General features: G+C 32.4%; 2 protein-coding genes across 4 annotated transcripts; both read right to left on the bottom strand.

The window, feature by feature from the left end:
• Window positions 1-1,666: 1,666 nt before the first annotated feature.
• Window positions 1,667-5,675, bottom strand: LOC144566608 (Eukaryotic aspartyl protease family protein). Of its 3 annotated transcripts, none has more exons than XM_078316655.1 (10): window positions 5,248-5,675; window positions 4,656-4,791; window positions 4,229-4,461; window positions 3,914-4,141; window positions 3,674-3,812; window positions 3,517-3,587; window positions 3,333-3,432; window positions 3,188-3,251; window positions 3,039-3,110; window positions 1,667-2,007 (listed from the first exon to the last, which is right to left on the bottom strand). In XM_078316655.1, the coding sequence occupies exons 1-10, from the start codon at window positions 5,535-5,537 to the stop codon at window positions 1,760-1,762; spliced, it is 1,581 nt and encodes a 526-aa protein (XP_078172781.1). In that variant the 5' UTR covers window positions 5,538-5,675; the 3' UTR covers window positions 1,667-1,759. The 3 variants fall into 3 exon arrangements, with proteins under 3 accessions (XP_078172781.1, XP_078172783.1, XP_078172782.1); XM_078316657.1 differs by having other exon boundaries at window positions 4,229-4,495; window positions 5,248-5,394; XM_078316656.1 differs by lacking the exon at window positions 3,039-3,110.
• A 5,268-nt stretch (window positions 5,676-10,943) lies between these two features.
• Window positions 10,944-13,160, bottom strand: LOC144566409 (membrane-anchored ubiquitin-fold protein 3-like). The gene is made up of 3 exons (XM_078316425.1): window positions 12,489-13,160; window positions 11,941-12,105; window positions 10,944-11,185 (listed from the first exon to the last, which is right to left on the bottom strand). Exons 1-3 carry the CDS (start codon window positions 12,616-12,618, stop codon window positions 11,130-11,132), a joined length of 351 nt encoding a protein of 116 aa, XP_078172551.1. The 5' UTR covers window positions 12,619-13,160; the 3' UTR covers window positions 10,944-11,129.
• Between the last annotated feature and the right edge of the window lie 12,965 nt (window positions 13,161-26,125).

Genomic DNA, 26,125 nt, shown 5'->3' with positions numbered 1-26,125 from the left:
AATAGTTGTGGGTCCGGCTTTTCAGTGACTCCGTAAGAGAGCCTACTGTACAGAAATGGAAACAGATAATCAGGACTCCAAAATGAGAGCATATAAAAAGCATGGAAACAACATAGAGAAGAGAACCCACTTTTACCGAAAGCACAAATTATCATGACCAATAAATGCAACCAATGAAAAGGTTATAGAGTCCATAAAGGGCTACACGAAAGCCCAAAAGATCTTAAAAGGAGATCACTATGGAAACTACAAGAGCACATGCCTGTTCCATGAACAGGTGGTTAGGTTTGCTAGGCTTTAACACATACATAGACATGACACAGCAAAAACTAGTTCATGGTGTCAACTCAATTTCTCATAATTGGTAACTGATAGAGATAGCAGATAGGCCTTCTGGCTCTGGTCAGGTTGCTTGATTTGATGTCAAAAAGATTTATTCTTGGAGCCTGAACGATGGAGGTTTTGCACTGCATCTGCATTAACTGATTATTTGTATGCAACTCAAAACCCAACTTACAGCGGATAAGGATGAGAAAAATGTGAAAATTGGGATGAAATCCGCGCTGTCCTGATTGACTTGTCATGTTTGACAATATTAGTTATATTCCATCACGTTTAACTATTTGTTTATTAATTGTAAGTTCAATAATTCAAGAAAAAAAAAAAAGTTTGCTTGCTTGCCAAGTATATTTTATATTAGGCCATTGTTTCTACTACCTAGCACACTTTATAGCTACTTAGGTGTTCAGCTTACTGGTTCCACGCTTGTTTGATGTCTGATGACATTTGTATTTTACTTTCTCCTTTTGACTGGTACATGGTTGCACCACCATAACACTGTAAAGAAATATCTTTGGTTTCATAATGAAACAGGTGGGTTTTACTCACTTTTGGCAAAACATATATATATATATATATAGAGAGAGATGGGCTATGGTGCATTGCAATGCATGAACCCTTTTATACATTTCATTCTAAATCATGGATTTAAAGTCCAAACGACCAATCCGAACCGTTCATCAAGTTCTTCATATTAATATGTGCTTGGGGACCAAATTTTACATTTTTTGAAATTTTTTTACTATTTATTAAGCAATTTTGAAAGTCGCTGATCTGATGGTCCAGAAAATTTTACTGTTTTTTAATGTTCACAGCAAAACAGCAATTTTCAAAAATACTTAATAAATAGTAAAAAAATTCCAAAAAATGTAAAATTTGGTCTCCAAGCACATTTCTATATGGATTAAACATCTAACAGTTCGGATCGGTCGTCTGAACTTTAAATCCGTGATTATAGTGCAATGCATAAGGGGATTCATGCATTGCAATGCACCATAGCCCATCTCTATATATATATACAGGTAATGTTATTAATAAAAACCAACTTAATACTAAACAGGTCATGTCACGAATACACGGAGCCTTAATTCCAGGTAACGAGGTGATATTTTATCCTAAAAGTAAATATATACAGGTGACGGGGTGATATTTTATCCTAAAACAAGGTGGCATGTTGATACTTGATCATGCACCAGTGTTACAATGCGAAGCTATTTGGTTTACCTAAAATGGTTGCTATGTACTTTTACTTGGCAACTTACTATCAAGTGCATCTCTACACGAGAAACATGATACGAACAAAGAACCCAAGTAGAGCAGCAGACACAGCAACGAACAAACAAATGAATTAAAACACAAGAAATTTACAAGAACAACTCTCTATTTTGTTAGTTCGCTAGTCAAAAGGGTTCTTTCTCTCTCATCCCACAGAAAAGACGGTGAACTGAGTCATCAGTAGAAGCAAGAGGCATAGTTGCTGCACAAAAGCCTCCTTTGGAGAAACGGCTGATGAATTATGATCAGTGGGGGCCCGGCCGGCCTCAGCAGGAGAGACGGCATGCCCATCAGGCGAACTGTGCTGCTCATTTGTCGGCAATGGGTTCTCAGGCCGGTTCGGCTGTTTTCCTGGTGTCAAGGGGACTTTTGTGCTGTTCTCCAAACCACCGCCTGATTCATCCAAAAATAGAAGTTTGTGACTTGGGCTCAAGAATAATCTGATGTGGGTCAGACCTGATAAGCTACCAGGTTAGCATGTTACTTCCAGTTGTTGGTCACAGCACCCGATTTCTATGAGGTATCAGATACAACACAAGGTACTGTAATGGTTCATACCATCGTTGTGTTTGTAGTAGTACTGAATACTGATAATATCATTTTCCTGAATTTACTAAGAAATCTCAAAATCTATAAACAAACTTTGTTTTGTTTGGTGAGCGTATAACGATATGCCATGCTATCTCCTTGAAAATCTATCATATAGGTTCAAATGACGCATCCAAATTGTTGAAACCAATCTAATCTCAAAATCTATAAACAAACTTTGTTTTGTTTGGTGAGCGTATAACGATATGCCATGCTATCTCCTTGAAAATCTATCATATAGGTTCAAATGACGCATCCAAATTGTTGAAACCAATCTAATCTCAAAATCTATAAACAAACTTTGTTTTGTTTGGTGAGCGTATAACGATATGCCATGCTATCTCCTTGAAAATCTATCATATAGGTTCAAATGACGCATCCAAATTGTTGAAACCAATCTACTTCACAAGTACAATTAAGTGGTCAAAAAATGATAAAAAAATAATGCATTAAAATAAACTTACAAATATTTAGTTTTTGTCCGCTTGACTTCGTACTAAATGAATTCAAAAATTTATGAACTTTGTATGTAAATGCATCACTCGTGGAGTAGAACAGTTTCAACAGTTTGGATTCATCCTTTGAAGCCTATCACTGATAACTTTTTGAGGCGATAGCACGGGACGTTATACTATTGATAACACGCTAGCTAAGCTAAACTTGGTTTAAATTGTATTATGTTACCTTTTATTTTACTTTAAAGCTTATGAAATTATGTACTATGGTATGGACTGCACATGATAAAGAATTATTTTTGAGACTTATTACCAAGAAAAAAATATATATCTTCTAGAAAACAAAATATAATTAGAAAACACAAGGCCTTAGCAGCTTACAGTCGGAGCGTGACCAGCCAAGCTTTAAATTATCTCTATCAAAGACAATGTGATATCCTGTCATGAAATTTTCTACAAAAAGAGACACATTTTAATAAGAACAAAAAATATTTAAACAATTTTTATATAATGGCATCAAGAAAACTCACGTCCAATGGTAGCAAGACTATCAGTTGTAGGCTGAAGAGCCAAACAGAACCCAGCAAGTTGTCCCTACAGCAATTTGACTCTCACAAATTATAAAACTGATATATTCTTTGCAAGAAATTATTAAATTGCAAAAAGATCATTTACCTGCTCCCCGTAAGCATTGAAGATAGGATCAATAACTAAGAAACTCTTATTCACAGTCAATGTTAGAGTCAGATTAGGTATCTCAGGCACTGCCACAGGACTAAAAAAAACAATGAAGAGGATTAGATTTATCAATAAGCACCAAGCAGTGAATGATTTTATTATACATGTTTGACAAGCTTACCTAGATTTATAGCAATACTCAAAAGGGGATCCATCAAAGTCAGCCCTCGAAGCATTAACTTGCTTATCAAACTAAAAAATCATAAAAATAGTAAAAGATCAGAAATTAATTGGCACATGAAAGGATCAATTTGTAATTTAAATTTAACAGAAGGTACCTCAAGGGAGATCCTTTTATATATATCTTGGGGCACAAATGTAAATGACGAGCCCGTATCAAAAAGTGCTTGCAACCCACTCTGCTCAAGACACTTGTGACCGACACAAAATCTATCCACCTCAATTATATAATAAAGACTGAAAACAGAAGAAAACTCTAGTAAGATACATGCCAACAAGTATTTCCCTTTTTCAAACAGTATACAACCAGATAAACAGTAGAATCCAAAACTACTTACTACTTGCCATCTAGTGGAACAAAGGGGGTGGATTTTTGCAAAGAGACCCCTTCATCCCCAAAATAAATATGCCCCGAGTCATCTTGCTTAAAGCATATGGAAAATGAGTTCTTCACCAAACCAGCCCTGGAAAGGGAACTTGGTACCGATATATCGCCAAGACCAAGACCAAGAAGCCCATCAGGGGCAATTCCATCCAAGTAACCGCCACCTTGCCTCGTCCCACAACTACATCAGTACAAATAAAAAATTAATAAAACCTACAACCATAGTCCTTAAACTACCTAACTATACCAATTTAATTTATACACTTACCCTAAGATGACAGAAGCTTGTGTTGAACCGTGACCATCACTGGATGCCAAATACATTTTATCCTCTACCAGTAAACCAGAGCTGTAAGTGTTTTCTGTGTAGTAACTGATGTTGTAGGGGCAGGGCTGCTTATCAGCCTTACAACTGGGGCCCAGTTGACAGAGCTCGTGACTGCATGGGAGGTGGCGGCTGGTGCTTGACTCGGCAGGGTTGTACATTCCCAGGTCCTTATCCTGCACAATGGATGCCCCATTTATGAAAGAGCACCTGTCAAATTCAATTATTTGAAATAAGTGATAACCCTTCTGCTCAATTCTAGCAGAATACAATATACATCGCCTCTATTTTCAAAAATTCCATTTGTCTGATGTGTGGTAATGGATAGACAATATGCTAACTTAAGAAACTAAATTTGAAATTAGCGTACCAAACTGCTGTGATAACCAGATAAAGGAGCACACTGGATGCAATCACAGGGAACCCAAAGCAAGTCACTTCCAGAATCCAATGCAACGAGAAATGAAACATTTGGGGTCCCAATATCAATCCATGTGTAGTGCAACCTGCCAGTGAGATAATAAATTCTTCATTAGAAGGTATTTAACAATTAGCAGAATAGTCCTTTGATAGAGATGCTTATGGGTCACTAACTCTACTGAAATAGAATTGAACAGTACATGTCACTAAACTAAAAACTGTGCAGATTTATTAAGGTTTCATATTTTTCATATATGTCAGCAACAGTATTGCAACCAAAAAGTGTTCACCTAAAGTAAAAAGTGCATTACATGGAATTGCAAAGACCTTTAACTTTCTTTTTCTATCCGAGGCATGAAATCAGTACCCTTAAATACTTCAAAAATCACACAATTCAAATCCTCTTCATGAAAAATACTGTTTTCAGTATTTAACAAGCAAATATCACCACTATTCCATCTTCCTCCACCACCTCTAATTCATGAAAAAACCATTGTGCAAAACAATAATTAAAAGTAAAAAACGAAAATAGAAGCACCAACCACCCAAAATCATTTCCAAGGGAGAATGCCTCACTCCCTTCGTCCGGGTAAAGCGCCTGATAGCGAGTTCCAAGCCTTCTCTTTTGTCTATGGAGATCACTTCTCAGTAATGTTCTATAGTATTCCATGCTCCCTACGCTCGGCCACCGCCAGCCAACGCCACCCGGGGTCGCCACTCGAGCCTCGTCGGAGAAACGGTGGACCAGCTTCAGGGAGAGCGTCGCCGACTCGGAACTGAGCGCCAAACAGATCGACATGAGAACTGATGTAAACAGAGTTAAGTACGCCATTGGAAGAGATGAAGACTGGACGCGTACAAGATGTAACTCGATCTAGGGTTTTGGAGGGGGGAGGAGGGGAAGATCTAGGGTTTGGTTCGATGGCATTGGGAAATGGAGAGAGGTTTTTCGTTGTGTTTGTATGTTTGTTTTGTACAGTGGCTCAGTGAGTAATCTGGAGTCTGGACAGAGCCGAGTGAAAAGGAAGAAAGAAAGCTTCCGGGTAATTTTCTAATTAGCGCACTATGTTCTTTTGGAATATCACGTTCAAAATTGAAGAAAGAAAGCGTGTAGAACTAGGGTGTTCTTAAGTTCACCAAATCGACGGGTGAATTCAAGTCTAAAACTCATCAAATTAGTTTCAATTGATGAATCTGAACTGTTAAAACTCACCTACCATATTAGTTAAAAGTTGTCTTCTTAAAAATAACATGATTTGATTATAATTTTTTTATAATTATTTATTTAATTCGGTCGGCGGTCCCCTTTCTACAAGAGAGGAGTCTAGTAGTCTACTCGCGCCTACAGCGAGTGCAAATATGTGCTCCAATTATCTCCATTTATTATAATTGGAGAGCGCCAGTTAATCTACGGCCTGGCTTGACATCAGAGAACATTGGAGCATAGCATCTCACCATTAGTGTGAAAAAGGAGGGGAAACGTAGCCTGCTAATGTAATGTGGGACCCGAAGCAACGTGGTGCTTTTCCCATGAATTACAATTTATATAACAATTAACTTTATTTACTTTAGCCCGCAGTAATATCGTTTAATAATTTTGATATATATAAATCTAACAAATTATGGACGTGAATTTGGTCTTATTAATTTGTTATTTATTAGATTTCATACGATTAATGTGTTATTTAATATTTCTTCAATAATTATAATCATTGTAAATATGTAATTATTTAATATTTATTTAATAAATATATTCATTGTAAATATCTAATTATTATTAAGTCAGTTCATTAGTGATTAATACTTGTCGAAAGGCCAATTTCTTTTTGTTTTGGTTTATTTTCATGATCCAAATTGCGAGTTGTATATCATGGAACTAACATTAACAAATAAAACAATACTAATGAGAAGACAATTACTTCATCTTTTTATTTTTTTTATTTCACATCTCCTTTGGAATAAGTGTGGAATTCCACTTAAAAAGATCTTCAAATAGTTTTTAAATGGAATTATTTGTATAATTTTTGTCCCTCAAGTTATCATTTTATAACAAGCAGGTGTGCTACATAAATGACATGCCACTATATATAGTACCAAATACTGCACTTATTGATATCTAACTTATTCATTCAATGACTGTAAGTCTCTAACAACTGGTGTTTCAACTTTCAGTATAAAAAAGTAAAATACTTCTCCTGAACCAAGGAATCAACAGTAGGACTTGAAGTATATATTATTCCAGCACAAGGGCTTGAAGTATATATTATTCCAGACAGTAGGGTCTAATTATAAAATTTTAGTTTTAGTTTTTTAACAACAAAAAAGTACCAAAAAATGGGAAAAAAAAAAGAGAACAAAATAAATAAATTGAAGAAATAATATTGAAAATTAAGATCACGTTACATTACATGTTACATAATTTGACATAACATGACAAAATCGATTACATACTTCTATTCAGTTAGAGAGAGGTACGTCATGTGAATGGACACGTCAGGTAATTTGCACACGTAATCTCATGTATCATAATAAAACATGTAACGCCGTAACTAATATTCTTCTCTTTTCGGATTTTCACTTGAAAATTAGAAAAACTTTAGAGTGACAAGAAAGAGGCACAGATTTCATGAAAAATTAAAATCAAAGCAAGATAACCAGAGACCAGAGAGGTGTATGAATTAGGTTTATTATGAAATATGGTCAAATTTGCAAATATGTGTCTCTGTGTGTGTGGATTGTGGTCGATATAATTTTTTATGTTCTTTTCTCCTTCATATTAAGCGACACAGAGAAGTGCCGCGCGCAAAGATACACGGATTAACAAAGAGCAAATCGAGATAACAAGATTTGATGCTGACATGATTTGTAACATGGCATTCATCAATTAAATAGAGGCTAGCCTCTGTTTTACTCAAAGAAAAACCAAGACTTGATGCTGACATGATTTTTAATAACAGCAAGTAATATTATATGCGGTTCGATCAAGTAAGGCCATGTATATGTAATTTTTAATTGATTTTGATATGGGTCAAATTAATAGGGTGAGTTTAATTATTTGAATTTATTGAAATTGTATAGGATATTGATTTGGATCACAAAATAATGATGGTAGTTAAGAATCACCAAGAACAATACATGCCACATGAGAAAGGAACACGATTCAATTTTGGCTGGTTTACCAGACCAATTAATCACCATTGAAAACTTGAAATCCTCCGCAAAACCGACTATAACAGCAAGCAAGTCGATTCATTTTTAATTTATTTACCATACGACGGACGATTGATCACAACTTGGATTTTTAGGAGCTAATGACAATGTTTACTTGGAGCTTTTTATTTTATTCAGTCTATCCACAGCTTTAAATGAATCAGAACAATCAATTTATTAACTCAATGTGTTGGCATGGAGACAATGAACCACCTGTTATTTACATGCACCTTTGCAGTGGAGTTTTGGAGAATGATTTTATTCAGGTATAACCTGAGGATAGATTTACATCAACACGAGAAGATCATTGATCTATGGTGGGAAGCAAGGAAACACATGGTTCAACCGATGACCAAACTTTGGGACTCAATTTGGACCTCGGGCTGTTGGGATTTGTGGCGAGAGCGTAACAGGCGTTTGTTCGCATCGGAGGCAAAGAGCATACCAGATCTGGTGGGTATAACTGCAATAGAGATTGACTATTGGCAGAGGAACCTTTGATCATAGGAACAAGATGGAGTATAGCGCTTTTCGTTTTACAAAATTATGTAAATATGTACATACTTTCTTACTGTCTTTGTAATTGATTTTTTTCTTATTAGTGAAATTGTCAGCTGAGCCATGCTCACTGACCTTCAAAAAAAAATTAGTAACTCAATCACTTTATAGCATCAGAACGGATCCTATTTTCAATAAAATAAAATAAAAAAACAGAATAAATTTATGAATCTCAACAATAAATTTACTAGCTAGCTGGTCTCTGTTTCCCCTTCTTTTCAGTTTCACTTGAGAATTTGAGAAAAAATGAATTTGGATGTAAATATGTAATTACGCTTACATTCAAAGTTTATAAATTTTCAAACTCATTTTGTACAAAGTCAAGCAGTCAAAAAATTAAAATTTATAAGTAAATTTTAATACTTATAGAACCTTTCAACTTGATCACCATGTAAAGAATCTGCTTATAGATCAAATTTAAAAAAATTTAGAATTATTTTACTATTTTAGATTGGTAGAAAATTGCTTGATCTAAAATTTTCAAACCATTCAAAAGTAGTAATTTTGTACCCACCTGAAAATAATGGTTAAAAAATCTATAAAGTATAAATTTTAGTATACAACTATTTTATATGAAGATTATGTTGAATGGTTCAGATCTACTATTTGAACTTTAGAAAAGAAAATATGATATTCTCTAGGAACAAGTTAGTTGATGAAATGGAGTTCACAATTGTTACAAAAGAGAACAAATATACGGAGAAATATTTATAGGATAGCAGCTGGATGAACTAGCTCTAATATTGAATTAGAGCAATTTTCCTTAGTTTACAAGAAAAGTATATACATGATCACATTATCCTGCAAAGTATAGAAACATCTGATCTGTTCATGAAAAATACAGACAACTTGCACAAATTTCCTCCTTCCATCTATATTTTCATTTTTCTTCAAAATGGGTACAAAACACCTTCTTTGAGGAAACAAGGTTGGAGAAATGGGTATATCAAGAAATTACAAGAGATATTAAGTTTTTCAAAGACTCAGATAAAAGATTGCATTTTCATACGTTTAAATGAAACAAGGAATAGAGCAAGAATAAAACTAATCTCAAGTTTGAGAATAATAGCTAACCTATCTTTTGGTTGAGTTAGTATAATAGTGAGCTAACTCATATAAGACAAACAAAGAATAGTGGGTTAATGCTATTTTTGCTTCATCCAAATGTCGAATAGCTCAAAAGAATAGTATTATTATTGGGTTAGTGCTAATCTTGTTCCATCCAAACGCACAATTTGATATTTGTATTTTCAATTGTCAAGTGTTACTTATTTTATTCCATTTAATTGCATATTGAGAGAAAGGTCCTCAACAGTGTAGAGATAGTTTTACATACATAACCTCATCTAATTCGAGGTGTTTTCTTGAAGTGATAACTTTTTTGTTATTTTACAACACCAGCAATAGTGAATTATTTAAAATGAAGATTTGTAAAGTTTTGAGGACCAAAATTAAATAAAAGCATATAAGGTTTTAGGGAACATGGTTGTAATTACCTTTTGCTTGGCCAATAGGGGTGCAAACGGATCGGATAGTGGTAAAACCATATCCGTTTTTATTTTCCGGATACGGATACGGATACTAGACGGATACGGATACGGATCGGATATTAACCGGATACGGATACGGATATCCACTTTTTATAATAGTGAATAACATAATTTTTTCATAATATATATTAAACTATATAATATATATCTACTATTCGGATACGGATAGTTAAAATTCAAAACCATATCCGTATCCATATCCGCACGGATATTCGGATATCGGATATCCGTATTAAATTTTCGGATACGGAGTTGAATACAGTCAGATAATATCCAACCCGTTTGCACCCCTATTGGCCAAGCTTTCCTGGGTAAACTATCAAAATGAATTGAGATGAGGTGTGTTCATCAGCTTAACAAACTAAATTGGATCTCTTGTGAGCCAGGGGCTGTTTATCAAAAAGATATTTTTGATAGAGGATTCAAATACCTTTATTTTTATAACTATAATAACTTAAATTTTAAATTTTAAATTTTAAATGTGAAAAATAAATTTGTCAGATATGATCCATATCATTTTCTCTATATACACGTAAAAATCACGATATTTCAATTTTACCTTGATTTAGTATCAAGAGCTTACGAAAATACACTATGTTAATAAATTCTGGATGTTGGTCTTTTAACTTGTTGATTTATATAAAACAAAAATCGAAAAATAATCTTTGTGTAGAGAAAATAATATAAATTATATTAACAGTTTTATTTTAATATATAAATTTTAGAACTTTTGTTATTAGCAAACTAAAAAGTGAAGGCGTGATGATGAACCCTCCTCTTTTTATATGCCCTACTCTCACTTGATGACATAAATTTATTAGCAAGATAATGTAAGATCGCTTTCAATAGATAAGAACTATGGATTTCTTGGTTCCGGAGGAAATGCACAACATAAAAAGAATCATTCATTCAATAATGAATTTTAGCAAAAAGAATATCACACTAACAGTGCAACTTTATGTTACAGAGACTCGGTTTTCTTTCATGCACACTTGATTGAAAAGTGAAAACCAAGGCCCCGAACTAGTTTTGATATAAGCAGTTCTTCTGAGACTAATATTCACTTACTGTGCAACTCCATTTACATGTAAGCGGGGAGTTGAAAATTAGAGGATAGTACATGTGCATCTGTTTTTCTCGCGGGCAGCTTTTCCGGTCTTTTCTGTAAATTAAATTAAAACCACATTATTATTTATCAGTCGTCTACGCTCATGCAACCTTCTATCTTATTTGAAAGAACTTCTAATACAAAAAAAAAAAAAAAAGTAAAAAAGAGATTCACTTTCGAATCAACTATGTATTTCAGTGACACTTCAAAAGCTTAACAAAATTATTTGAAATTTTGAGTCTATAATTGACAGTTAAAACATTAGCTCAGTACAACAAGTTTTAGAATCTCTTTTGATGGGAGATGAATATAATGCATCCATAATAGGAAATCATAATCTGGCTTATATCATCCCTTCTTTTGCACATTATATCCATTTATTTACTGTATGTGCAAAGAAAAGCGGGTGGAGATATATACTAGACCTTAAATGAAAAGTAACCAACCTTTTTTTTATCAAGGATTATATCTTATTTTAATAGATCACTTCATAAGCAGTTCATAAATATTTCAAAACCAACATAAGTGGGTTCGGTTCATTTTCATTATATAAAAGGGGAAATAAAGCCAACAAATGAAAGAATATAAAAGATGGTTAGATTTCAACCATCTTCTTCATTTCCAAAGACAAAATAGTGCATGCGCATCATGGATGTAATCATGCAAAGTACCTTTCCTATTACACTAACTGAGCAGATGGTGCTATTAGATTATATACCAAAAATGTGAAATATTTTAAGTGGAATTTGCAAAAAGGCCCTTTATCTTTGTTTGTATTGAAGCTTTGAAAGAAGAAGCATTGTTATTACCATTATCAGATTGAGGAGGCCGTACAACAACATGCATGGTAATTACACCTCCTGGGACCTCCCCGATTGGGACCCGCGACTCAGCCAGAGTGCGGTTGTTTTCTAGTATTTTTCCGGCATTTATTAGCTTCAAGTCGCTTACAGTCCTTGGACCCGTTCCAATTTCTATCAACAAAAAAGTTCCCAATTAACAAAATTAGAAGAGACGGCTGTGATGAGTAATTACAACAGCAATCTCACGTCATTTTTCAATCGACTATCTATTATTAGGAAGTCATTTTGGACATTTGCAAAGTATAAATATATATAAAAAAAAATTTCAAAATATCCAAATATATATTATATGATAAATGTTTTCTTCATTAAACCCACAGGAATGATTGAAATATTTTAAATTCTCCAATTAGGTGGTACATCAAATTATCAATTGCCAATTTACCTACTAAAATAATGATAAGTATGGCAACTTATAGTAAACCAAAAAAAAATTGTTTGGCCAGTACAATGAAAATTTACCAATAGAATTATGGAAATGATGAAGCTCTCACCTTGAGGCCACCGCGATAAAATGGTTTCTTTGAGAGAGAACACAGATGTCGACGGGTCGTACTTGTTCGGACCGATATCAGACCCGTCTGACAGCCTAAATTTCACTTCAATTGGTTCCTTACCAGCCATTTCAATTCAATCTGTTTTCTCCCAATAAACACAATTCCTCTTTTAATCGTTCATACTAACAGAAGAATCCAATAATTCCAACTAAATAAACCACCACTGTACTGCATATACTGAAATCCTAAGTTTGATTTACAACAAAAAAAGAAAAGAAAAGAAAAGCCTCCTTTCTGTAAATGAATTCTTATAGAAGCCTTATTTGGACTGTAAGAGAAGAGTTCTAGAAATAGAAATACGAAATACGAAAGGAAAACCAAATAAGGCTACAAATTTCCTAAATTTCTGAATTCAAACCAATCAATCAGAGCTTGACCCTGATAGAGGCTTCGACCAGGGTCAAACTCAAACCCAAAAGAGCTAAAAGAGATCAAATTTGAGGAAAGATTTGTACTGTTGTTGGATCGATTATCAATCAAAGTCTCTTGGAAGTTCCCAGCTTTATCTTTGAATAAAATACCGAAAGAAGAGGAATTCGGAGCACTCAAGGAAGAATAAAGGAGAAGAAAGAAAAGAGAATATAATATGACAGTGCGCTGTCTCTCTCTCTCTCTCTCTCTTTCTCTCTCTCTCAAAAGATGCCCACGTCGGCTTCAATTTCTATACCATTTTTGTTTTTAAATTTCTTTTAGTTTTAACGGATTTTTAATCTGTATCATTTTTTTTCAAAAAAAATATATTGTGTAACAGATTAACATCAAATTAGAAATATTTTTATTCATAGGCGAAACGATAATATTGTTAGTGTTTTGAAATGAGACGAAACGAGCTGAAACGTTAGGATTTCGGATCTGACAAACACTAGCGAGTAGTGTCGCTATGAAAGATTTCTAATTTGATGGCACAACTTTTATATATATTTTTTATTTTAAAAAAAAAACTTTTATTTTTTATTAAATACAGATATAAAAATTGATATCAGATGTCCTGGTAATATTATTCAAATTATAACATGGAGTGATGCTAACATGTTTTGAGAATTAAAGGAGGTGTTTTAATTTCCGTTCATATCTTTATTTTTAAAGTTCAAATAGTTAATTTGAATTTCTCAAGACGTTTTTCATATTGAAATGTGCTTGGAGACCAAAATTTTCATTTTTTGAAAATTTCTATACTATATTTTTAGAATTTTAATATTATTTATACTATTTTGGAAATTTCTGAACTGAATTTTTTTTTTTTTTTTTTATTTAATAACAAACACTATTTTCAAAAATTCTAAAAAACACTGATTTATTATTTTTTTTAATAACAAACATTGATTTTCAAAAATTTATAAAAAAAACACTGATTTTCAAAAATTCTAAAAAAATAGTAAATTTTTTTCCAAAAAATGTAAAATTTGGTCTCCAAGCACATTTCAATATGAAGAACATGTTGAGAAATTGGGATCGACTATTTGAGCTTTGAAAATGGAGATATGAACGGGAATTAAAACACTCACTTTAATTCCCAAAGCATGGTAGTATCACTCTCGAACATGTATATATTATAAAAGAACAAGGCTTCAGGCTTGGGTGCTATGGATAGCATAAGGACATCCGTGCTATGGTCTCAAAAACATATTGTATAGACTTCAAACTTCGATTTAAGTAGCTCAATAAATTGGTTATATAATAAGTTTGTACAATACTAATGTTTACTATTTTTGAAATTTTTTTACTATTTTTTATGATTTATGAAAAATGGCCTAAAAATAAAATAAAATTGTCAATATTTTAGGTTATTTTTTGTCATCTTTCATAAATCATAAAAAATAGTAAAAAAAAATCAAAAAAATAGTAAAAATTAGTATTCTACAATCTTATTATATAACCAATTTATTGAGCTATTTAAATCGAAGTTTGAAATTTATACGATATATTTTTGAGGCCATAGCACGGATGTCCTTATGCTATTCATAGCATCCAAGCCTTACTCATTATAAAAAGTCCTTCAAAATTTAGTCAGTTTTGCAACAAATAATTTTAAAATTTTGGGTAAGTTTGAATTTTGACAATTCATTGAATAAAGAATCTACCAAGTTTGACATTGAATTTTGTTTGATATAAGTTTATTTAAATCACAATGACGCTCCAATTCTCTTACATTGTCGGTGCTCGTCTGTTGGAAGTGTTATTATTGTAAATTATGGCTGTACTAAAAACAGTATCATTGAAAAAGGAGATTGAAAACAATTGAATTTCATGTTAAATAAGTAAATTATGGTTGTACTAAAATCAGTATAATATATGAATTCGTGTTAAATTGTCAATATGTCATAGGAGATGATAAGACGTCTCAGGTGAGTGAGAGAAAGAGAAAGGTAATCAATTCCAGAAATTTTAATTTTACACCAAAAAAAAAAGTTTCTATATGCGCATCAGCGCATGCAACGCAAATAAATAAATAAAAACATTCTTAGTTTGAATCTAGAATACAACTATAAATAGCAAGATTGTATAAACGAGAAGAAACTAATATGTAATATTATTTTTGACATACTAATTTTATGCGCGGATTACTTCTCTCAAAAAATTTATGTGCGGATTAATAAACTTTGAAAGGATCAAATTGAAAATTATGAAGTTGTATGGTTGTCAAATTCTTAAATATTAAATTCAATCACATTGTATCATAATTTCGAAATAATATTTTTATTTAAATTTATATAATATTGATAAGTAATAAATATAAAAATGAATATATTAAACCAATTAACCAGCTAGTACTCGCATAATTATTTGTTTCACAAATGATCTCTAAAATATAAAACTTTACGAAGCGCCAGACATACAATTTTTTGTTTATAGAAACTATATGAAAATAATATCAGATAATAGATACATTGGCTTGAAATTTGATTCCATAAAAGAAATAAAAACAATTTAGTAACAATTTTAAAGAAAAATAAAATTTAGAACAAAAATCTTACGACTCTTATGTGAAAAATTATCTCATGATTTTGAATTTACAAGCCTAGATAGGTGGATCTTTGAGGACGAAAATTAAAACAACACAAACATAATTATATCATTAGCTCAAAACAGTTAAATTTATTTTATTATGATCTGTTAACATTCATTCCAACCAAATCAAATTTTGGAGCCAACTCTATCCCCACCTCTATATAAACTTCCGCATACCCTAGCCGCTCTAGTCTCTATCCCCCCCCCCCCCCCCCCCCCCCCCCCCCCCTCCCGCTCTACATCTAGAATGTCACAGTCGCACGCCTCCTCAACCACGAAAGTAGCCCTTCTAACCCGACACCCTTTCTTTTTGGCCACCACTACAATAACCCCCACCCCTTCTAGATCCGAACCTCATTCCCCATATCTAAAATTTAGTATACAAAAATCCTCACTCCATATTTGAAGCATCACTAGATCCAAAACTATCAAATCTCATATCTAAAGCTCTTCATTTTGTTTTGTTTTGGAGTGATATGTGAACCTCGGGTAACTCAAAAGTTTGAATTAATATTTTTACATAAACCCTTCATACCTATATTATTGGTTAAATATGCTTACTTATGTTACCATAAGTAAATAGTCCTAAGGTATAACTGAACGCAATTATATCATTTTACTTGTTTAAGTTAGGGTTTATGATTTAGGGTTTAGAGTTTAGGGTCTAAAAATATAAAAAGAAAAAAAATAAGTTTTTTTTTATACAATATTATATTTTGAAAAAGAGGAGGGTTCAAATGCCTCTATTTTTTGTGCCTCTATCATGTCTCCATTTTTAAAAATTTAAATAGCTCAAAGTTTAAAACTTAAACGTCAAAATAAAACCGTTAGACGTGATTTATGTTATTTTTTCTATGTGCCCATACAAAATTATCACATTTTGATTTTTTTTTTTTTTATGTGAATCAATAAGTTAAAAAATCAACGTCTAGAAATTATCCACATTAGTATACATTTTTATAAGCTCAAGATGACAACCAAAACAAAGTTGAAATGCCATAATTTTTTACACATGCATAGATAAAATGATGTAGTTCATATCCAATGGTTTTATTTTGAATTTTAAAATTTAAATTTTGAGTTATTTAAGTTTTTAAAAATGAAGGCACGATGGAGGCACAAAAAATAGAGGCATTTGAACCTTCCTCTTTGAAAAATAGATCATATTGAATGACTCTTATCAACCGTTATAAAACTACAATTCAGAACTACAATTTCGATCAGAGACGGAGAGAGTAAGAGTCAATAGGGGTCAATTGACCCCCATTATTTTTCAAATTTTTTGTATTTATACACAATTTTCTATATAGTCTAGAGTAAAATGCTACGAATACGGTAAATTTACCCCCATTCGCAGCATAAAAATTTTATATAATTGACCCTCATTTATGATTGACCTTCATAGTCAGAAAGTCTGGCTCCAGCCCTAATTTCGGTCAATCAATACTATACATAGCACTGTACCTTTCACTCCTCCATGATTATATTATTTTATTTAAAAAAACCAATAATTGAACCATCTCAGAAAACGAAATTATAGTCCCTATGAGATCAATTATATATATCTAAAGAGAAAAGTAGCAAGTAAATCATTGGAACAACACATCAAATTGCTAACACGAAAAAGTTGTGATGTTATATATCGAATTTTTTTCTCATGCAATTGTCGCCAAGTCATACCTACACGAATCGAACATAGACGGGTGAGAAATGACAAGTGTAGCTGGATATGGACATTTAAACCACTATTAATTAATATTTTGTTGATTGTTAATTTGATAGAGACAGTGGAACAATTCAGCTGAGATCGATTTAAATACATAAAAGCAAGATTCTGGAGATTCGATGTTAAAATCGTACATACAAATATACAATGCATACATAACGTATATTTTTTTGGTCCCAAAATCAACCAAGGATGATATTTCATAATAAAAGGTGAAGTAAGATAAGCATGCCAGAGCCTCAAAATGTATAAATTGCATTATGTGGAGACTATAATATTATGCATACTACGGATCGATCCGTACTTATACATTCATATTCTACTTTACATTCATATTCTACTTTAATAGTTGAAACAGTCAATACAAATTGTAAAACATTATCTTCATATAAAAATATACTTAGAGACTAAATTTACATTATGTAAAATTATTTTACTACTTTCTTAGTAAATATAAAATCACTATTTTCTAATGGTTGAGAATTTTTTGATCAAGATATTTTCTACTTGTCTATTTTTTTTTTTTAAGAAAACATTGTAAAATTTGGTCTCCAAATTTATTTTCATATAAATATCATATTTTATAATTTAAATCAATTGTTTGAATTTGAGAAATAGAGATCAAATTGTAATATGCATATTACTACGTACGGCCTCACAAAATTGTATTTGTCGATTTAATGATTCACCTTCAAAATATTTGCACGAAATATTCCTTCATTAATTGATTCGCAAATGGATTTGATTTGGAATGATTACCTCCCCATTATATTTGTGGAAGTATATTGTTCTCTGACTGGATTTTTATCCACTTCCTGTCTCCTGTGCTGGAGAAGTTTCAAGAGCATAATAGAAAATTTGCTTTATAAGTTCAATTTGATAAAATAATAAGAGTAAAATTAGGGTGTTCTTAAGCTCACCAAGGTGTTTGGTGAGCTTAACTTCAAAATATATTATATTGATTTCAAACGACAAATTCAAGCCATTGAAATCCATCTACTTCACAAGTAATTAATTTACATGCAAATATTTTAAGTTTTTGAATTTTTTTAGTATAAAGTCAAGTGGTCAAAATTGGAAGGTTTATAAATTAATTTTAATGCATTCATTTTTTGACCACTTGACTCTATACAAAATTAATTCAAAGTTCTAAAAACTTTACATGTAAATTCACCACTCATGGCTAGCCGTCTTCTCCAACAGCTCCCTTTGCGGGGTGATCCTGCGGAGAGGAGGAGATAGCCAGCACCTCTCCACTCTTTCTGTTAGCAGGTCACCCCCCCCCCCCCCCCCCCTTTCTCTACTCTCATCCATTTGTTTTTTTTTCTCCGACAAACTCTAGCCACCGAGAACCCCCTCTCCACAAGCTGGCTACTCCCACCTCTACACCTCCTCGTTGAAAGAAGAGAGAGTTGACGACAATAGCCCTAGCCATCAACTCTCTCGTCTCAATGCACCTTTCTATCCTCCTCCACTTTTGTTGGGAGAACTGGAAAAAGTTGGTGATAATAGCCCTAGTCATCAGCCTTTCTATTTCTTGACGCCTCCACCCTTCCATCCACAACCCTAATTAAAAAAAAATGATGCTTCATTTTCCTATGATCGCTAGCCAGCCAATGTTGAAGGTCGTTGGTGTCTACTATCGAAGGATATGATTTGTTTATTTTGTTGTTTTAAGTTGTTTATGATGTTCGATGTCGATGTTGTTTAGATGTGGATGTAGTTTGATGTTGATGATGTTCTGAATGTAATACGATGAATGTAATTTACGTTTAATTAATGAAAATTATACTTGACAACCACTGTCAAGATTTAAAAAAAAAAATTCATCGCTTGTGAAGTAAATCAGTTCCAACGGTTTAGATTTATTATTTGAAGCCAATTTAATAGATTTTGAAATTAAGTTCACCAAATACCTTGGTGAACTTAAGAATACCCTAGTTCTACTCAAATAATAATATTAATTAAGTTCAATTTTTTTTTTTTGAGGGTTAGTGGAAAGTTCCTACACCTTGTTTGGATGGAGAGTAGAGGGAGGGAGGGAATGGAAAGGAATAAAAATTTTCTGTTGAATCGTGTTTGGTTGATCAAATTATGTTAAAGGTGAAGGGTACAGGAGGTGAAAGATTTAACCTTGTATCATTATAATTAATAAAATCGGTTTCTCTCCCAAATTGGGGTGTAATGGATGAAAATAAATTTTGTTACAAATATTTTTAGAAAAAATGACACAAATGCCCAACCCTATAGCTTACATATATAATTCTCATACAATTTTTTTTTCGTCAAACCTACAACAGTCACCGAATTTCCTATTAACCTCGTAAATTTTAATCATCCAAACAAGAAATAAGATAGAAAAAAAAATTAAATTTTTTTTTTCTCCTTAGTCATTCAAATACGAAGAGGTTAAATATATTAATTTTCCTTTTTATTCTATTTCATTCCCTCCTAAATTCTATCGTTGGAACTTGGAAGGATAACACATGTATATCTATAATAACAACGAACGGATTACAACAGGCCGAAGATGATAAACCACCGAAAAATAACAAATCTCTCTAATCTGCATCTCTTAAAGTCTACCTTCATTCATACAAAAAGGTTTTGATTTGATTTTACATACAAGCACTACAACAGAACTATTTTACTGTGACCGGTGCTTACGCCGGTCTCAAATAGTTGTTTTTTCCAAAAAAAAAAAAAAAAAAAAAAAAAAATCCAAAAATCAACGGCGACCATAACTTTCAACGACCGTATTTGTGATCGGCGCTTTCACCGGTCGCTGAAAGTTTTTTCGTCCCAAAACCGATCTCGCGCGCGTCACAGCCAGTCGCTCCCGAACCCTAACGCGCCACCGCCAGTCAGACGGAGCCGTCGCACCACCGCCAGTCAGTCTCACCTTTTCCTCCTTCTCCGCCAGTCAGCCATTACCCCACACCCTCTGGCGCCTCTCCCTCCTCTGTTGGCGAAATAGAAGGCAGTGAAGGTGCCAAACAATCGTCTCCGCCCCCAATTGGATCCAAAATTGACGGGTTAGTGTAAGCTTATCCATGCGGTTATGCACTCTTGAAAATGAATCAACTTTCTGAAAGATCCTGTCTTTTGTGCTTTGGTGAGTTGTGCTAGATCCTTTCAATGATATTAAAGATAGGTGCAGAGACTCGATGGAAGCTTTTCTAATGAATATAATTTATCATGTTGCAATACTAAAATTTCTCTATCGAAATAAGAGAAAGGATAGCCGTCTATACCAAACAAAGACGTACGTATATATGATAATTAATCAAATTATTAATCATAAAATCAAATCATATTATTTATGTCAATAAAAAAAATTAACAATGATTATATTTGAACATATATGTAGTCATGCCGCTACTCGGACTCGAACTGAGATACGTTATGTACTGCTTCCTAAGAGCAGCGTGTCTACCAATTTCACCATAGCGGCTTATTTTCAATAATAATTGAATTGATGATTAATTGTCAAGATTCCAAAATTGTAAGAAGTAAGAACATAATATATATATATAGAGTTAGGCTGGGGTGCTATGGATAGCATAGTGGCCTCTATGCTATGGCTCAATATTTGAGTTTTCAAAATCCAAACGGTCGATCCGAACCGTTCATCTTATTCTCCATATTAATATCTGCTTGGAGACCAAATTTTATAATTTTCTGAATTTTTTTACTATTTATTAAGCCACTTTGAAAATCGCTAATCCAACGGTTTTACTGTTTTGTGCAGCCACCGTTGGATCAATAATTTTGTAAAATACTTAATAAATAGTAAAAAAATTCAGAAAAATGTAAAATTTGGTCTCCAAGCAGATATTAATATGGAGAATAAGATGAACGGTTCGGATCGACCGTTTGAATTTTGAAAACTCAAATATTGAGCCGTAGCATAGATGCCACTATGCTATCCATAGCACCCCAGCCTAACTCTATATATATATATATATATATATTATTACCATTTTTCATTTTTTTTCCGCCACCTTCCTCTTTGAAGGTATCTGATCCATCTCGTTTTTTATTTCTCGATTTTTTTTCTAATTTCTATCTAGGTTTAGTGATTTCTCGGTTTTTTCTGATTTCTCAACAGTGCTCGGTTCTCCTCTGATTTCTGCTTCAGCTGTGCACTGTTCCAGCTGTGCTCGGTTCTCCTCTGATTTCTGCTTCAGCTGTGGACTGTTCTAGGTGAGTTAATTTTCTGTTTTCTAATTGATTTGCTGGTTTGTTGGTTTGCATTGTCAAAATTGAAAAAAAAATATATAGTAGTTACTACGGATGAAAATCTGCTTGGTTGGTTTTTTGTAATAGAAAGTATTGTTAAACCGAAAGTTGTTGTTTGCATTATTATTAGAATTTTGGCATTACTGTGACTATTAATAGAATTATAATTGTTGTTTAAAAGCCTTTTAGTTGATAATAATTGTATTTAAATTGTAACAGTACTTTTGTTGGGATAGCCTTTGTCCGTACATGTAAATTTTGGTGTTAGTATTTGCAAAAAGATTTTAATTCACATTGTGAGTGGTCTCCTATCTGGAAAGTATATTATATCAGCGACCGTTTTATATCAAAAACCTAAAAGAAGGTATCTGCGACCGGAATATTATATCAGCGACCGTTTTATTGGTCGCAGAAATTATTTTCTGACGTCAGCAAAAAACTTTCAGAGACTGTTTTTTAAGTTTCAGCGACTGTGTTTTTCGTCGCAGAAACTTTTCTCTGACGTCAGCAAAAAAAACAGCGATGAAAAAAAATTGGTCGCAGAAAGAATATCAGCGACCGACGGACGTCATTCAGCGACCGGCGGACGTCAGCAGAAGAGTATCTGTGACGAAGCTTACAGCAACCGAAATATTGTATCATCGACCGTTTTCTCAATCTGAGATCGACGAAACAACTTTTTGCTGTAGTGAAGTTAAAAAAAGCTCTCCTGTTCTTCATTTGTTTGTCGATCTCATGTTCCCCTGTTAATTTTTTAACAGATTTTGCGTTGTTCATTAATACAGTAATACCAATTGGTGGAAGGAAAACATAAATAAAAATATCCAAGCCTAAAAAATTCCGAAATTTTTAAATATACCATAACCCAAAAAAAGATAAACTAAACTATCATGTTTTCTGAAAATTTCGAATTTTAACACAGCCTCATCTCCAAAATGCGGCAACTTTTTTTTTTTTCCTTTCCTTCTCGTGCAGTTCAATCTAAACGGAAAAAAGGGTCCGAAAAAAGATGGCCGCACCTAGGGAATGCAGCCGTGTCAAAATTCGAATTTTTCAGAAATCGTGATTATTTGGTTTATCTTTTTTGAAAGTATGGTATATTTAAAAATTTAGGTAAAAAATCACCTAAGAGCCTAAAATGGCACCCAAAAGCTCAAAAAGCTGTAGATTTTGGGCCTATTTGCTCTTCCTCTTTTCCTCTTCATAACTTGCGACATACCAAGAAAATAGGATATTCCGATAGAGAATCTTAATGCAGATCAAATGATTCAGACGGAACATCAAACTATATTTGATGAGATCTCCAATCCAAGTCTGTTGGAGATCAAACATATAATCTCTGAGTTCTATTAGTATTTTTTTTTTTTCATTTGCGGAAAAATCCAACATATTGTAAGAGAAAAATTAAGATAATCATAAAAATTTCAAACTCCTGGAGCGCAATCTCACCAAGTGATTATTGTAAGAGAAAATTTAATTATAATTTTCTAAATTTTTATTTTTTTTGGCTAGGTTAAAATTTTAAATCTATTGTGATTATATTCTGACTCTATATCCATTTTCTCTCTTTATATTTATAAAATTTTCTATGAAATTAAAGTTTTTTTTAACAAAGAACCGCATTAATTTTAAAGCACGGCTTAGTGCATTTAATTGCTCTTCAACGGCTCAATTCTCAAACCCCATTTAAATGAAACTCAACAAGACAAGCCGCTCTTCTAATTCATTATTCCACCTGTCAGATGCTTCCACCTCTATGAAAAAGAAGAATCATCTGACCTCCTTTTTCTTTGTAGAAATACAAATCAGCTCCAAAAAAGGTTCTCACACTGACACTACACAATGTACACATCTCCATTTCTTCCTAATTTAAACTCGACATTTTTTTTCTTCAAATGATGCTCAATTGGTTTGCCAGCATGTTATCTTTTACAAAAGCTCGTGAAATTTTGTTGCAACCTGTAACCATCAACACAAGAAGCTAATAATATTCAGGAATACAGCTAAGAGATTTGAATAGTGGGACAAAATTTCAGAATGACATATAATTTTATAATTACTTTACCTATTAAAAATAGAAGCATATTTAGAAGAAATTTTTTAGAGTAAAACCTAAATTTATATATTTTTTTTTGTAGATAGATTAGTTTTTATAATTTAAACTGAAAAAAAATATAAATGGAAAATATTTCGATTTTTGTTTTAGCCATGTGCCCCTTTGGCCGGCTATATTTACAGCAATATCCAAAAAAAAAAATAAAGAGAAAGAAATGCAAGACAAGATTTATATTTTTTTCTCTCCTTTTTAGCTACTTAGCTAACTTGGACATGTAACATGTCATGTCACATGTTGTTGGTCTTGAGACTTACTTAAATAGGTCAACCTATTTTATGCAATTAGGGCCTGTTCGACAAATACTGTTCACGTGGGAAATAAAAAATTCACTCAGACTGAATTTTTTTTTCCCACGTGAACAGTAAAAATCATTTCAAAAATTTGGTATTCCTATTCTTATTTTCATTCCTATTTCCATTCCTACGTGCACACCGAATAGGCCCTTAATGTGAAAGCCTAATATAATTACTTCTTTTTAATTGTATAGCCATTCGTTTAATTGTCTCATTTTTTCATGCCTCACCTTCTTATCCATGTTTACAAAATTCAAATAGTCTACAACTCAACATGATATCCATGTTAAAATGGTGCTTGGGTACCAGATTTTGTATATTTTGGAAATCGTAACAATTTTTTACATATGTGCAAAATTATTAATTTTCAGAAAATTATGGACCATTCAAAAAGAATGATTTTGTACCTATCTAAAAAATAGTAATTTTAAAAAAATATATAAATTTTGATCCAAAGCACAGTGTAATATGAAAATCATGTTGAACAGTTTGGATCGATTGTTTGGACTTTGAAAATAAAGAAAAAAATATGAGAGATAATTGAAACAATAAGAAGATAAAAAAAACATTTTGAATGTAGTCTTTAAGATGATATTGTTAGTTATTTCATTTTGGTAGTTCAACAATATCTCTTATTTCTGAACTCTCTTTGAATATAGCTACTGTGGGGAAACAAGCTGGAGGCGAAATCGAATAGGAATTTTAGGGCTGCTTCTGGGGCCGGTATCCAATTTTTTTTTTTTTTTTTTTTTGAGAGCAAAATGAAGTTTATGCCTTCCAAGTTTCATTGATGTTATGATTTTACAAAAGTTTGTCGGAGGCAATAAAAGTAAAGATTTGAAACGAAAGAACACAAGTTTGAGAAAATTACATAAAATTGATCAGTCCATTGAAGGGAGAGGCGGAGGGAGGAAGAAATAATATGATATTGGAGGAAGAAATAATATGATATTGCAGTCAATTGATTTTTTATTTTATTTTTTTATATTTATGTATGATTTTTTATATAATTTAGAGTAAAATAATATGATACTGCAAAATTAATTCTCATTTTCTGCAAATTTTTTTTTTATATGATTGACTTAGTCTGAAGCTCTGATTCCGCTGCTGATTAAAAGGGTCGGTATCCATGTACTATGTAACTAATTGTAATTATAATTCATGTGAGAGAGACCTACGATTATTTATTATATACTATACATTCTTTTATTAATTCCAGTATATGCTATATATTTATTTGACTGCCAACGGAGAGCCAACAAAATCCAACCCACTCATGAGTCATGAGTTGTTGGCCTCCAGCTTGCATGAATTGGGAGCGTTGCGGTCCCACCCACCCCAACATATCCGTTGTGCTCTTTTCTTTTCTTTTTTGTTTACTTCACTTTAATTATAAAATAAATCATGACATGTCTTAACTTTAGTAGCTTTCTTTTCTTCAAAAAACAAAAAAAAAAAAACTTTAGTAGCTTTTTGTTTCCTGAGTTGATGTGTGGATATTTTTACCGCTATATGTTATGATTATCGCTTTCATATTTATGATTTAGTTCAACGGCTTAAGAGTTCGAATAAGCTTTGAACAAACATTGAACTGAAAAAGAATAATAGTAAAAAGGTTCAAAACTAAAAACATTAATAATAATAGCAAACAAAAATCTTGAACCGATTTCGACCAAATCAAATATATTAAGTACTTTATGATCCACTTTAATGATTTAAGGATTCAATTTATTTGAATAATTTATTATAAATCAGCTCGGTTTTAAATGAGTAGATAGTAAAATAAATAAATAGTAAAAGACGTACAGTAAGAAAATAATATGCCTAAGCGCACAATAATATAACAAACGAACATAATATTTTTATTATTTTAAGAATATGTAATATCAAACACGTCTAGATAATATCAAACACGTCTTGTTTTAAATGAGTAGATAATGGTACGCTGATAGACAGATAGAGTCACACGATTAAAACAAATAAGAAGAAAAATAGTCTCCATTCAAGAGCATCACATTTATAAAATAACTAAAAAAAAAAGTATTAACATTTTGAAATTAAATAATAAATTGGAATTTACTCTCTCCCTGAGTAAAAACACTAACAGATCAATTTTTGCTTCATGCATCTCACGAGGTTTATACAACTGTTTTAATTCTATTGTCCGTGCCTTACATGAAGTCAAAAC

This window comes from Carex rostrata, chromosome 15, assembly GCF_964058835.1.
Source record: "Carex rostrata chromosome 15, lpCarRost1.2, whole genome shotgun sequence".
In the NCBI taxonomy this organism is placed as follows: Eukaryota; Viridiplantae; Streptophyta; class Magnoliopsida; order Poales; family Cyperaceae; genus Carex; species Carex rostrata.
This window is presented reverse-complemented; position numbering and strand designations above follow the sequence as displayed.